The 15,081-nt window shown below is 44.8% G+C and overlaps 1 protein-coding gene across 1 annotated transcript; it reads right to left on the reverse strand.

Annotated features, from left to right (window-relative positions):
* On the reverse strand, positions 1,173-10,280 carry C28H10orf53 (chromosome 28 C10orf53 homolog). The gene is made up of 3 exons (XM_005699352.2): positions 10,184-10,280; positions 2,240-2,359; positions 1,173-1,539 (listed from the first exon to the last, which is right to left on the reverse strand). Exons 1-3 carry the CDS (start codon positions 10,278-10,280, stop codon positions 1,475-1,477), a joined length of 282 nt encoding a protein of 93 aa, XP_005699409.1. The 3' UTR covers positions 1,173-1,474.

The raw sequence follows: 15,081 nt of genomic DNA on the forward strand, positions 1-15,081 counted from the left end.
CCCAGATTGAGATTTATCGAGTTTACTTTACCTGTATTGTTTCATGTTACTGTAATGAAAATGTACTTCTCTTGTAGGGAAATGTTCGTATGAAAACAATCACTTAAACGGATCTTTGAGAAAAAAGGACTAAATCTAGAATTACTAAAGCCGTGTGACAACTGGCACCAGACAACGGGAAGACTTGTTTTTAGTCTCAGGTTCACAGGAAAGATGATTAAATATTTCCAGAGTCCTAAGCGATTCGTCATCTCTGAATAAAATCTGATAAGTGAAGCTTGGGCTGAAAATGAAAATTCTATCCCTTATTTCATCACATGCGAGAAAGAACTTGTCCAAGCGGTTTCATGGAGCCCCAGACTCCTTTGAAGCTCTGGGGTGCAGGTGGGGGTTGAGGCTCCCTGGAGCAATGGGAAGGATGGCTCTCCAGGTGCAGTGAGGCTGTAGGGCGCAGGGTAGCCGCCTCCCTGTGGGATGTGTGCCCAGAGCCAGCTGCTGCCTATTGCAGGCCCTGAAAGCGCTTCTCTTTCAACACAGTGCCCAGAGTCTTCTGTATCCGGCTTTCTCCAGTGACGCTTTCTTACCATGACCTCACATTTAATATCATTAGATCAATGCCTACATTTCTCCCCTCTCCTTTACTCCACAGCTGAGAATGCATGCTACAGGTGGTACATAGAGCCTAAAGGAAAACGAACACCATTGTGACATGGCTGAGCTTGGCACTGACCTGTACAGCTAAAACTCTTCTTTAATTTCACCGACTTTGTTTTCCTCCAGAGTGAATGGGGAGCGACTTTCCCCTTCTGTCCTGGCCTCTTTGGGGCCCTCTACAGACCAGCCTGTGGGTCTGGCTAATGCAAAAGAAGGCAGAGATCATTTGCTTGCTTTAAAGGAAAATAACTAAATATTTTCCGTTAGGTGATTGTATATTAGCATGTTGAGTATTATTCCCCTGGGAGCAAGAAGTCAACCTGTAGGAATAGGCAGGTTTCCAAATACTGATGTGAGCTTTTGGTTCAGATTCTCAGTTTCTCAAAGCCTAGTGTCCTCCACCCACCATCCCCCTCCTGCCTTATCTTTAATTTTATCACTTCCTCGCTCTTCACTTACTGCAGAGCGGAGCCTCTGATGCTCCTGGCAACTTTGCGTTATTAGCAAGGGATGGCGTCTTGTTATTAGATTGCATTTTATTATTTCCTTCAGCTCAACGTGTACCTGATATTGGAGGGCTCACTCTCCCTATGGGTTGAGATTGAGAGATGCTGCGAATGGTGAAGTTTTATTACTTTTGTGGGCTCTGTTTCCTTGCAGCCAGGTGAGAAACCTGTGCTGTGCAGGCTGAAAGACAGGGGGTGTTGTCTTGTCTGAGCCCAGCGTCCAAGGCCTGGAATGGCCGCTTTTGTCTGAACTGCAGAATGGCCGGAGGCAGCTGCGCTTCTGTTGACATGGGATGCCTGTTCCCGCGAGGAGATCAGTAGGCATTTAGTACAGCTGTCCTGGCCTCTCTGCACAGTGGGTCTAGTTTACCGCTACCTCCTAGGGACATAGATATAATTTTCTTTTAGCCAGCTTTATACATTTTACAATGTCATCATAGAAGACACACACACAGCTTCTACTAGGAGAGCACTTCTGAAGGTTCCAGGCGTGTAAATCGTTAACTAGCCTTTAATAGAGTATTAGTGTAGTGGGAAAACTTTGGCTTTGAGTGGAGTGAGGCATGCACAATGCCAGCCTGCTAAGCCTAAAGCTCTCTGAGGCAAAGAAACCCATAGACTGCGGCTGATGACGCCACGCACTGCCGGCTTATTGACTCTAATTGTCTTAGCCGGCCTGGACAAAACAGTCAAACGGAACCAAAACCATTTTCAAAGCAAGTAATAATAAAACGCACATCATTAAAATGAAAAGCAACAACACTAAACAACCTATTCTCCCTGAATGCGCACAGTCCCATTTGTAGTCTGGAGCTAAAGATTCATCTTCTTTCCAACCCTCTTCTGTTCTCGGTGTCCTGTGAAGAAGCCCGGAGCATCAAGCCCTTTGTTGTGTGTGGTTTAGGATGCACCCACTCGTGCGCGACAGAGTAAGAAGTTAAAACTCGGAAGGGAACCCAGCTTGAATCTGGGCAGAACCCAGCGGCAACTAAACTAGGAACGGAAGGGCCCTCGAGAAGCAAAACGCGGGTGGGAGGGCTTACCAAACTCCAGGTCAAAACGCGGGTGGGAGGGCTTACCAAACTCCAGGTCTTTGATGTTGCAGCGGAAGACAACTTCTCCGTTCACCATGAGCTCTACCACGTTCCAGTCTTCGATCTTCTCCAGGAGGACCTGGTGTCCATCTTCAGCCAGCACAGCTGGAAAAGACAGAGAAGGGTGTGGGCGCCCTGGGGACAGGCGGCCCGACGTGCAGATGTCTTCACGGATGGCCACGACTGGCCTGCTCTCCAGTTGTTCAAGGCCGTAACTCAACCTCCCTGGTGGGCGCCCACCTGGCACAGCCTGACATGCCCTCCGCTCTGCTGGGAAGCACAGCCAGGGGCCTGAGAGATTTCAGTTTGGGCTGTGGTCTGTGCCAGAGTCACGTGATCAGTGAAACTATGAGCTTTCTCTAGGAAGAGTTTTTGAGTCTTCCTCATAGTAGGTGATACTCAAGTGTTGGAGGGGATATAGGAAATTAGGTAAATTCTTATCCTGATAATGGAAATATCAGTTGGTCACCTCTCTGGAGGGCAATTTGGAAGTAAATGTCAAAAGTCTCAAATGCCTCAAAAATTAGAATTAAAAAAATGATTCTAATCTCTGACCCAGGAAATTGCACTTACAAAAAATAAAATCAGAAATACAGGCAGACTTTACAACAGTAAGCTCCTTTCTATAGGCATATACTATTACACAATTAGTGATGAGATACTGTGAATTACTTACATGCCCAATAATAAGATGGTCAAGTAAATGGTGGTAAAGGCACATGATAAGATTTTATTTTGACATTTAAAAATGTCTATGAATTTTTAATAGCAAGAAAAATATTTGTAATATAAGCAAAAAATCAGGGTTACATTTTAAGATGTATTAAAAATATGTATTCCGTGTAATGAAAGTATGTGTATTTATTAGGAAAAAGGGAACTATCCAGTGGTTATTTCTCTGGTGAGATGATGAGAAACTTGAAAAAAATTCTTTTAGCATATTCTAGGCTTTTTAATAATAATGAGAAAAAAAATGTTTTCAAAGTTGATGGACTACATTTTTATTCTTCTCTTTGGAATCTGCATTTTAGTTATTACATTCAACAGCGCCTTCCCTAGAGATCAGCTATGGGAAAATGGTTATTTTATAAAAAACTTATTCTTTATTATGGAAATGCAAGGGTAGATGGGCTTAGGAGAAATGGCGTGCATGGGACAGCCTGGAGCTCTGTTTTCGCCAGCACATTTCTCCCCAGGTCCTGATATGTTCACACTATCACCTCCATGTTGGAGTTTGTGCACTGAATCACCACACTTGGCAGTCTCTGTCTGTGAGAATTTTGGTGAGGACGGAAAGAGAAATCAGATGGGAGGAGGGCATGTTTTTCAAAGTTTCAGCATTTCAATCAGGCCTATGTGGAGAAAAGCTAACAGTTATGATAGTTAATTGCATTTAATTACAGAGACAATTGCTGTTTCAAAATGTTGGCGTGTCCACTTCTTCATCTTTCAATCAGTTCAAGAACATCCAGCCCCAACTGTGAACATTTTGATTGTGTGATTTTAATTTCACTTCTGGAAAGGAACTTCAGCAAGCAACTCAGCGAGGATCTCCATTAACAAGATAGCGCCCCTTGGGCGCCCAGGGGTGGCCCTAATTGTCCTCGTGTCTGCTAATATCTCCCTGCACAGAACACCCACATCTGTGGCATATTTGTGTTACTGCATTCTATTTCAGCGTCTTAAACATCTTTGGAGGGAGGCGCTCAGTTTGGACCAGGGACTTATTTAAATGAAGCCGTCCGCCCAGTTTGGAATAGCGAGTGGATTTTCCAGGGCATAAAGGCATGAAAACTGTCTATAGGTGGTTTTCTGGGGGTCCTATGCCCCCTGGCAGTGCCTGCTCAGGAGAGGGGAGGCACAGCCTGGGAGGGAGAAGCTGCAAACTGGTAGGTGGGAGGAAATTTGGTTTCCACAACCCTGGTTGTGCATTGTCTGAAGACACTCCTAGGACATGTAGTTCAATTTGATTGGAAAAAATCAGGAACAAAACAGCTTCTGCACTCTCATCTTACACTCCATCTCTTTCCTAATAACCTCCAAGCCTGGGGGTTCTGGAGAGAAGGAGCGTGGGTTCTGTCTGGGGCTGGCCCCTGTGGCCACAGGATAAGGATGAGAGGCTTTGTAGGAGAACTGGGAAGATGTGCCCCGCCCCCACAATCCGACACGGTCCCCTCTCTGCAGGGCACATCTGACCGAGCCTCACATGAACCTCTGGATTTGGGGTTCGTTTTATGAGAAGAGCGGCACTCTTTTCACGCAAGGTGTACCTAAGACATAGGGTTTGATCCACCAAATAACCCACCCTACGGAGGTGGAGGGCAGTGCTGAAGAATGGGCATCTGCCTCAATATCTGAGCAGATGAAGCCTCCCAGGAAGAAGTCCCCGTAACAGAGCATGTCCTTCTTCAATTTGCCTTATCAAGCTCTTTTTCCTTCACTGACCAGAATCCATCCTCCTCCGGGGCGGAGAGGGGCCTGTTAATGCAGCTCACTGAATAAACAAACTCATAATGGCAGTGGACACCTCCAATGACTCTTTGGACATAAATCTGCGTCTTATTAAAGGGATAAGTCACCTCGGAGTCTACATTGCCTCTTCATCCTCAGGATGCCCATCCGCCTCTCACCAGTCCACAGTCCAGGATGTGTTGAGCCTGGCAGGAGGGCAGCGAATACAGGCTTAAGGGATCAAACTCAGAGAAGGACCAGAATTCCTGCAGTTCATCCAAATGCCACCTCTCTACGTGGAGAACCCATTTTTTTCCTATGAGCTGCTATGGTTGCCTATTCAAAGAAAGGTCAGATAAATATACTCTGCGCAACAAAGTCTTTGCAAAGGCAGTGGCTAAACTCCAGCATAAATCAACCAGAAGCTGTAAGGCCACCTGCAGATAGCCTGACTCTTTGAAGTGGCACCTCATTCTTCATGGGGGAGCTGGGTGAACTGGAGGGATATGGAAAAGCCTCCCTCTTCTCAATACTGGCGGAACTGTGCCATCTACAAATGATTTAGAAGGTCAAGGCAAGCAAACAGGCTTCTCCCCCTCCTCTGCTCACCACAGACGCAAAGTCAATGACCATTAACAAGGGCAGTTAACGCATAACTAGGGACAGGAGGATGGCACCCAGAGCATCTCAGCTAAATAAGGACGGATTCTATTCCCATGAGTCTCTTCCTCTGTAGCAGGTCATCTGGCAGACTTAAGTACAGCAGGCAAGGGGTGACCGTGGCTAGGGAAATTAACACTCTTTGTTAAGTATGAGTTGGTTTAGTTTTATCAGTCTTGAGGCCGTAGTCAGGACATATTTGCTGAGCTTTTATAATTCATGGTAATAAAGAAAGAACTAAACATTTCAGATTGCTTAAGGCAGGGTAAGTTCAGGAGAGATCAGGCATATTTCCAAAGCCAGCAGGGTTTCGGGAAATGATAGAGGACTATGATCTTTAAAGAAACACACAGAACTTGGGGGCAGGTTTTACAGACGCGGGTCTGCAAAGGCACCTCTCCGTGCCCGGTGTGATGCTGTGTGGGCCTGTGTGCTCCGTCCTGTCTGACTCTCTGTGTACCCCGTGGACTGCAGCCTGCCAAGGTCCCCAGTCCATGGGTTTTCCAGGCAAGCATACTGGTGTGGGTTGCCGTTTCCTCCTCCAGAGGATCTTCCTGACCCAGGGATCAAACTCACATCTCCTGTGTCTCCTGCGTTGGCAGGTGGGTTCCTTAAGCACTATGCCACCATGTTCGTTGGGTCTGAAGGGATGGGGGAGTGCTGGACAGAGAAAGGGGAGCAGATGCTCCTTGTTTTGCTTCTGTAAACACCTTGGAATTTGTCACCAGCCCTCAGTAAATATTGGCTGAGAGAATTGTATAAATTACCATTCAGGGATACACAGAGCTAACTTTAAAAATCAACCACCTGCTGACACCTTGCAGTACTCAAGTCTCCTTCAACCATACAAATTCTCCCTTCAATTTTCTCAAAATACTCCGTCCCCTCCCCTACTGTGGGGATAGCTGCCTGGACTGTCTATTTCCTCATCTTCACCCACTCCCTCACCTCCTGCGGCTGTAGCCTCAGCCCCACTTCGGAACCTAAACTGTCAGGGGCAAAGACCCATCAGTACATTTGATGACTCACACAGTTCTTCCCCACAACCTTCCAGCAGACTGATGCTCAGACCTACCTGCTTCCTTGCTTCTTAAAATACTCGGGCTGCTAAAAAGTATTTTAAACTCTCAGTTTTATCAGATGGTAAATGTAATGCAGACTACTGATTTCTTAAAAACCTTAAAAATTACAGAAAATAAAGGACAAAAATTTAAAAATCACTTATAATACTTCCTCCCCCCTTTGTCTTTTTCAATGGAAGCGAGCTCATAGTGTAGGTAAAATTCAGGAGTATGCTTTCTTCTTTTAACACTGTGCTGTGGAGATCCAGCCTGTCAGTATGCACAGATCTGCCATAGCGGGTTTCACGTGATGGATGAACCGCAATGTATCTAGCCGTTCCTTTTTCCGGTCGTTTCCAATTTTTCACAATGACCAAGGAATGCAGAAGACGTTCCTGGGCATGCTTCCAGGTGTGTGTGTGAGCTTTTATATGTCGATGTAACTGAGAGATGGAGCAGCTGGATTCCACGGTGTGTGGTTAAGTTTCAGGACGCTGCCAGGCTGCCCTTCAAAGTGACTGTGCCAACTTCCCCTCCCATCACAGGCCTCTGAGAACACTCTTTTTCTGTGTTCTTCATCAATCATGAATTCATCTTTTTCTAAAGGTAACTCCTGCTGACAGTGCGGTGCCCGTTTGCCATTTGCTCTTGAAATTCGTATCTTACCCTATGCCTCCAGGCTGTCTGTCTTTGACCCCCTCAGCGGGACCACTGCCCCATGTCCTGTGGTCCGCCCAGCTCCAGCTTTCCTTTGTTTCCTCCACAGTCTCACCTTCTGTGGCTCCAGTGTTCAGCTCTCTGCAGGTTCATTTTAACTAAGATTTGTCCATCCTCAAGACATTCTAGGCACAGTTGCAGACTCCAGGACACAGTGGAGAATAGAACAGACAAAAATCCCTGCTACCCTGGAATCCTGGTAGGAGAGAAGGATAACAAGAGAAATAGGTGAAACAGAGTTATGTTGGATACTAATGAGCACTAGGAAGAAAGAACGGAGGAGGGAAGGGAGATAAAGAAGATGGAGACAGAGGGAAGTGCTGACATTGTCAGTGGAGGTGCTCGAGGAACAGCTGCCCATGAAGGGGACTTCTGAGAAAGACCTGAAGGCTGAGCGAGTAAAGACCAGGCAGGAATGTGTAGAAAGAGCTTCCCAAGTAGAGTACTTCCAAGCTCCAAGGTAAAAGTGGGCTAGGTGTGTTCAAGGTCGTGTTCAAGGTCGGCGAGGAGGCTGATATGGCTGGAGTACAGTGAACAGGAGGAGAGGCTAAGCAGCAAAAGGAGGAAATGAGGTTAGGGAGGTCACGTGGGGCCTGGCTGCCCACTGTAAGCCTTTGGCTTCTCCCTTGAGTGAGCTAAGAGCAACCAGAGTGTTCTTGGAGGCAAGGGCCGGACTCTCACTCAGGTTTAATGGCATCGCCTGGCTTTGGGGCTGAGAACAGACTACAGCGGACAAGGTGGTCACAGGGGACTCAGTGAGGAGGCCAGGGCAGGGACCCAGGCAGGAGGTGACTGACAGTGGCTTGGACAAAGAGCCAGAGGGTGGTGGGAAGGAAGGTAAGACATGGCTGAATTCTGCAGGGTGCTTTGAAGATAGAACCAACAGGATGTGCCGCTAGACGAAAGTGGGTGTGAGGGAAAGGGAGGCGAGGAAGGGGCCTGCAGGGCTTTTGGTTCAAGTGAAAGAACGGCACTGCCAGGCACTGAGATGGAAAAATGCAGGAGAGACTGGTGAGTCCTAGGGAGGCTGGTTTAGAAAGCCTACGAAGCTTTCCAGCGACAATGAGAGGTCCTGCTTGCAGACGTATGTCTGCAAATCTTTTCCCCATTCTAGATTTTCTTTTTTACTTTCTTAGTATTGTTCTTTGATGCACAAAAGTTTTCAACTGTAATGAAGCTCAGTTGTTTTATTTTTTCTTTTGTTACCGATGCTTTGCTGTTTAAGAAATACTGGACAAATCTAAGGTCATTCGGATTTGCCCTTATGCTTTCCTCTAAGAGTTTTTTAGTTTCCAAATTTAGACCTCTGATCTGTTTGGAGTCAGTTTTTAAATATGGTATAAAAACGTCTAATTTTATTCGAAAGATATTCATGTGGACATCCAGTTTTTCCAGTAAAGTTTGTTAAAGAATAAAAAATTTGCCCATTGAAGAGTCCTGACACTGATGGCAAAAGTCAGTTGACTGGAAATGTGACGGTTTTACTGTTAGATTCTTGATTTTATTCCATTGTTCTATGTGCTTATCCTTATGATAGGATCACACTATTTTGATTACTATAATTTTGAGTAAGTTATGAAATCAGCAAGTGGGATACTTCCAACTTTGTTCTTTCTCAAGATTGTTTGGGCTAGTCTCAATCCTTTGAAATCACCTATAAATTTTAGAATGACTTTTCCCATTTCTGCAAAAAAAACCATCATCAAGATTTTGATATGAATTGCACTGAATCTGTATACCACTTTGGGAAGTATCGTCATCTCAGCACTATTGAGTCTTCCAATCCACGCACACAGTGTATTTTCCCATTTACTTTGGTTTTCTCTCATTTCTTTTAGCAATTTCTGTAGTCTTCAGTGTATAAGATTTGCACCTCCTTGGTTAAATCTGTTCACATGTGTTTTGTTCTTCTAGATGCTATTGTAAATAGAGTTGTTAATTTCCTTTTCAGATTGTTCATTGCTAGATATAGAATTACAACTGATTTTTGTGTGTTGATTTTGTATACTTAAACCATGCTGATTTTATTAGCTCAAGCAGTGTTTTTGTGAACTCTGGGGTTTTCTAGCCAGACACTGGCTGGATCCGAAGCACATCCTCCTGACCTGCTCCTCCCAGCTCCATCCTCGTAGGGAGCACCAATACTTTTACTTTAACCCACCACCCCTTTATGGCCGTTCTGGCCCAAGCTACTATTCTCTCTCCTTTGGACCCCTTATCTCTCTGCTTCCATTCCTGGCCCCCTCTAATCTGTCTTACTTGCAGCAGCCAAAACTTCATTCCCCTGCCTAATACAATACAGCCTGCTGGATCTGGCCTCTGTCCACCTCTCCAGCCTCACCCTCTCATCAGTTCAACAAAGACACAGGTCATTTGTTCATGCTTCTAGCTTTTGCAGACATCAGTCCCCCTGCCTGGAATGCTCTTTCTTCCTTTTCCCTAGTTAGCTCCTCATTCTTTAAAGCTCAACTCAAATGTAATTCAGGCAACTAAGTCTTTCTAGTTCTCTCTCCTCTCCCCTCCAGTTATGGCCAGTGGGAGGTCCCACTGTGATCATGCTGCTCTACCAGAAGCACGGCACAGCTGACAGTTAGTAGCCGACAAGGACACACGCACTTCAGGGTCCTGCGTCTCGTTCGCCGAGTGTCCTCAGTACCTGGAAGAGTGTCCAGCAAATACCAGACGCTCAGAAAAGGCGTATTGTATGGACGAAAGATGGAGGAATAGACTCTCTGCCATTTTCCAGCCAAGTGACCTTGGAAAAGTCCATACTCCTGATCCTCAGTTTCCCAGTGTGCGAAGCAGGCATGTAACCTCGGGAAATTTACTACTCAGCACCCAGTGGGCTCACCGTGCATGTCTGCTCTCCCCTTAATACTAGGCAGCAGGGGTTTAGGGAAGATTTCCAGAGAAAGGAAGGAAGGAAGCCTAGGCAGAGGGCACAGCCTGCGCAGATGCTCAGAGGCGGGGGTGCCCCTGAGTCCATGCAGTCGGATGGCCCTTTGGCCCTTGGCTGGCCCTTCGGCACTCGGCTGCCTACCTAGCAGGCCCTCCAGGCGATAGGTGCGGTGCTCCACTGACAGACCGATTGAGCTGTATGGCCCATAGCGCACGATGACCTGCGCGTTCTTGGGCATGGCCGGGACTCTTGCCGGGGTTACGGTGCAATACACACTGCTAGGCAACTGCTCTTCGGGCCTTTGGCGAGGGTGGGCGTGGTCACGCATGGGTGGGCGGGGCCACGGAGGTTGTGGGTGGAGCCGGAGGATCTGCACCCCATGCCACCAACCAAGTGCCTGGCGTGGGGACTGGGGATGAGGAAACTTGAATGCCTGCACCTACTATGTGCCTACGTCTGAGGGGGCAGAAGAATGTAGTGATGTCAGAAGCCACTTGCTCTCGCGACCCTCACAAGCCGGTAAACGGTAAACGGTAAAAAATTCAACCTGGTGTGGCAAGTGTTAAAGATAAATAATAGCAGTTAACAGCATATAGGGCTAGTGACAGAAAGTTTATGTCAGGCGACAAGCTAAGCACGTTCCGTGTAATCTCATTTAATCATTTTGCCATTCCTATGAAGTAGGTTGTTTTCTATTTACAGAACAGAAGCTTGGAATGGCCAAGTCACCTTCCCAGATAAGTCAGGCACGTGGTATAAATTGGAAACCTTTGTAAGGTCTGTATAATGTCTTTTTATTTCTCTAGCCTGGTATTTGTTGGAACTCTTGAAACTGTGAGTTTAAGTCTTTCATCTGTTTTTGGACAATTTTGAGCCATTATCTCTTCACATGTTGCTTCTGGCCCCTTTGCTCACTTTTCCGGGACTCCAGTTAAATCTATGTTACACTTTCTCAACGCATTCCCATTGCATTGCCACTGTATTATTCTCAGGGTCTCTCCTGTGTCTTTCTTCCATGCTTCTTTTGGGATTGCGTGTGTGTGTGTACATACGTTCATTTTTGCTTGTAATCCAGTTTACTAATTTTCTCTGAAGTTGTGTCTTAAATGCTATGAAACCCATCAATCTCATGCATTATTTCAGCTGTTTGTTTTTCAACTCTAGAATTTTAGTTTAGTTCCTTTTCAAATTTGCTGTGCCACTTTTTCATAGAGTTGAGTTTCCTGCCAAGGTTTTTAGGCCTGGTATTATCTTCTTGATCATATAAAAATACTTGTTTCATACTCTGTGTTTGGGAATTCCGCTATCTGGAGACCCTGTGTGTCTGTCTATATTGTTCTTTCTGCTAGTTTCTGTTGATTTGTCTTGTCTCCTAGAGCGCTTGGTTTACTTTAATTGTGTACTGGACACTGTATTAGAAAAATTATTTGTAAAAATAACTTGAGGCCAAGCATGATGTTATTTTCCTCTATGGAAGACTTTATTTTTCACTTCTTGCCTGGGCCTGGTAGCACGAGCAACCCAGGATCACCTTAATACAATTTCAGGGTTTGAGATTTGCTTAGCCATCCAGATGGCCTGAAACTGGGCTGCAGTCCATGTGGAGGTTGGTTTATTTGTATTTTTTTCCCTCATTACTGTGGTGCAGTCTTTTTTGAATCCTGGCCCAATGAGGGTGGTGGCTTACCAAGATTCATTTGGTTGTGTTTAATACTCCAGTTTTTGGAAGCCTAACTCTGCAAACTCAAAATTGCGTCTCATCTTTTAGGTTGCCTATTCAAGATCACTAGATAGCTCCAGAGAAAAAGCATCTCAGTGCTATGCTTGCTCTCACTCTCTCCCCGATCTTAATCCAGTTAGCTCTTTAATGATTTTCAAGAAGATTTTAAAAATACATATGCCAGGTTTTTAAAGATATCTTACGCAGGAGGCATAGTCTGAGTTAAACTACTCTATTGTAGCCAGAAACAGAAGCTCTCCCACTGAAAATTTTGCTGGAGTTGCATTGAATCTGGAGATCAACTAGGGGAAAACTGAATGTTTCTGAGGCCTTCCTATATACCATACTGAAATATCCCTCCTATGGGGCTTCCCACGTGGCGCTAGTAAAGCACCCACCTGCTAATGTAGGAGACATAAAAGACAGATCCTTGGGTCAGGAAGATCCTCTGGAGTAGGAAATGATAACCCACTCCAGTGTTCTTGCCTGAGAAATCCCATGGACAGAGGAGCCGGGCGAGCTACAGCATATGGGGTCACAAAGAGTCAGCTGCGACTAAGCACGTGTGCTCACACACCTCCCCTTTACTTAGATCTTCCTCAATGCCTTTAAGTGTTGTTTGCCATTATCTGTGGATGGTTTCGCATGTGATTTGTTAGATTTATTGCAAGTCATGTTTTTTTTTTGTTTTGTTTTTGTTTTGTGGGTGGGGGGGGGGCACACTGTGTAGCTTATGGAATCTTAGTTCCCTGACCAGGGATCAAACTCATCCCCATAAGTGAAAGTGCCAAGTTCTAACCACTGGACTGCCAGGGAATTCCCTAAGTCATGTATTTAGCATTGTGATTTTATTGTTGTATAAAATGAAGTTGACTTTTATATATTGATCTTACATAGCTACCTTAACCATTTCTTATGATTTCTATTAATTTTTTATTAATTTATTTATCCCCTGAGTGGGAAGATTTTAAATCACCACTTCAGTTTAAGATTATGGCACTATCCAGAAATTTTCTTTCTTCTTACATCAGTCTTAATTAATTATATTTTTCTAAGAAATTTTCAATATGAGTTTTTTTGACATTTTTGACATAAACTGGTTGATGTATTTTTGCCATCTTTTTATTGGCTACTTTATTGTGGTTATGTCAGTTTTTATTCATAATATTACTTATTTCTCACCTTCTCCTTTTACTTCATTGGTTTTACCTGCGACCTCTCTATTTTGTTAGTCTTTTCAAAGAATCAGCTTCTCCGTTGTTTAGCTTCTCTGTCGTTACTGTTTTTCTTTCACTGATAGCTGTTTTTGTCTTTATTACTTTCTTTGAGTTCACTCTTCCTTCTGCTTTCCTTGAGTCTACTGTTGGTCCTTTTTCTTACTTTTTTAAGCCATCTTTACTCATCAGTCTTGAGTCTCCTCTCTTTTCTGTTGTTAAGAATTTCCCACAAAGCATCACTTTTGCTGTATCGCAGAAGCTTTTTTAAAAAAAAATACAGTTTCCTGTGCTATACAGTAAATCCCTGTTACTCATCTATTTATCTTATTTTTTAATAAACCTTTTGGTCACTCCATGAGGTATATGGGATTTTAGTTCTCCGACCAGGGACTGAACCTGGGCCCCCTGTATTCGAAGCACAGTGTCTTTTTTTTTTTTGAAGCACAGTGTCTTAACCGCTAGACTGCCAGAGAAGTTCCTATGCCAGAGGTCTTGATATGAGGTCTCTATTTTCTTGCTCTAAATATTTTAAAATTTCCATTATTATTTCTTTTTTGACCATGGGTGTTAGAATGATGTGTTTTTTTGATTCTGGAATATTCTTAGCCATTTTCTCTTTAAATAGTGCGTTCCCCCCATTCTCTCCCTTTTTCATAGATTTTCTTTCTTTGCAATGTTAAATGAATCTATTTCATGGCTTCTCTCAGTCACCTCTTTTCTCTAGCCTTTGCAGTGTTGTTCACCTGTTTGTCTTATCTGCTGCTTTCACTCCCATAAGCCATTTCTTGTTCTGTTTGTGTTTTTTGCCCGTGACCTCATTTTTAATGCAGCGTCTTCCCCCATGGGGGTTTGGTGTGTTCAGGGTTGTGGAAAGTGGTTTTGTAATTGATCCTGCTGAGGTCCTTTGGATCTTACTGACCTAGGCAATTTAAATAAATTATTGGTTTGGAATTCCTGCTTTAAAGATAAGATTCTACATCCACATATAGCATATATTTATAATTAAATTTCTTGTGGATTTTTTTTTTCCATCATCTGCAGCTGTGTGTGAATAGCATGGTTCCTCAGTGCTCCCCTGGACTGATGGGAAGAGTGTTTCTAGTGCTTTTTACAGAGTTAGGACACCTCTCTGAGGTTCTGGTTTAGTGTGGGGCATTTAGTTGCATCTCCGACCCTGGCTGGGCTGAGGCTATGTCCTCTCAACTTGCAGGGGTGGAAAAGACCACTGTCGACCACTGGAGTCTGTGTCTGGTCCAATACAACTTTAGCTCCTGCTCACCACTCTGTTTTGGATAGCATTTTCCCCCCTAGAATGTGGGTTTATTTTCTTTCTTTTGAACTTGACTATGTGTTTAAACTTTTTTCCTCTTTTTGTGTATGTTTTTATAGGTGGAAGGGGCCCTCCTCTATCAGTTCAGCCTGCTGTTTTGCAGTTTCTTATGTAAGAGCTAGAGACCAAGGACAGAAACTTGGGACCCAATGACGTGAAAGGAACAGAAATAGGAAGTGAAATCCCACGAGGAAATGGAAGAAGCAGGAGAAGAGAGCAAAGAGAGAGCTGGTCCTTGGGACACGAGGGTGAACGGGGCTTTGAGAAAGGCCCTCTCTTGTGATGTGAGAATGCCACACTGTTCACCCTGCAGACTCAAGAGGCCGCTGTGGAAGAAAGACTCAGAGGAACAGAGAAGCTGAGCGGCTGCCTCAGCTTATAGAGGGAAGCCGCGGCACTGGCTCTCCCTCTGTCCCCAAGGGGAGCTGCTTAGGCGTAATTTAGAAACTCGTGGTTGCTCTTGTGAACCCAGGCGGGACTCCTCCTTACCTTTCTACCTGAATGTGCCAATGTCCACTCCCAGGACCTTCAGACGAACAGGAGAGGGGTGGCATTCTTTTGCTCATTGGGGTTGGCTTGCCTGTTACTCTTCTCTGTCACCTACATCTGGTTATTTTGGGGCCAACAAGAGCAAAGCCACATTACTTTCATCCTGCTCCTTCGTATCCCCTTCATTGCTCCTAGAATATTCTTAGCCATGTCTTTTTGGATAACGCCTCCTTTGCATCCCAATCACACAAATTCATACACTTGAAGGTTCCTGTTGGGCTTT

This window comes from Capra hircus, chromosome 28, assembly GCF_001704415.2.
Source record: "Capra hircus breed San Clemente chromosome 28, ASM170441v1, whole genome shotgun sequence".
Taxonomy (NCBI): domain Eukaryota; kingdom Metazoa; phylum Chordata; class Mammalia; order Artiodactyla; family Bovidae; genus Capra; species Capra hircus.

Excerpts from the sequence above, each read along its gene's own strand:
- C28H10orf53 (XM_005699352.2), bottom strand. The coding sequence starts at position 10,280 with ATGCCCAAGAACGCGCAGGTCATCGTGCGCTATGGGCCATACAGCTCA. Across the intron at positions 2,360-10,183 it reads TCGCCTGGAGGGCCTGCTAG|CTGTGCTGGCTGAAGATGGA; the intron begins GTAGGCAGCCGA and ends TGTCTTTTCCAG. Across the intron at positions 1,540-2,239 it reads CATCAAAGACCTGGAGTTTG|GAGGTAGCGGTAAACTAGAC; the intron begins GTAAGCCCTCCC and ends CTATGTCCCTAG.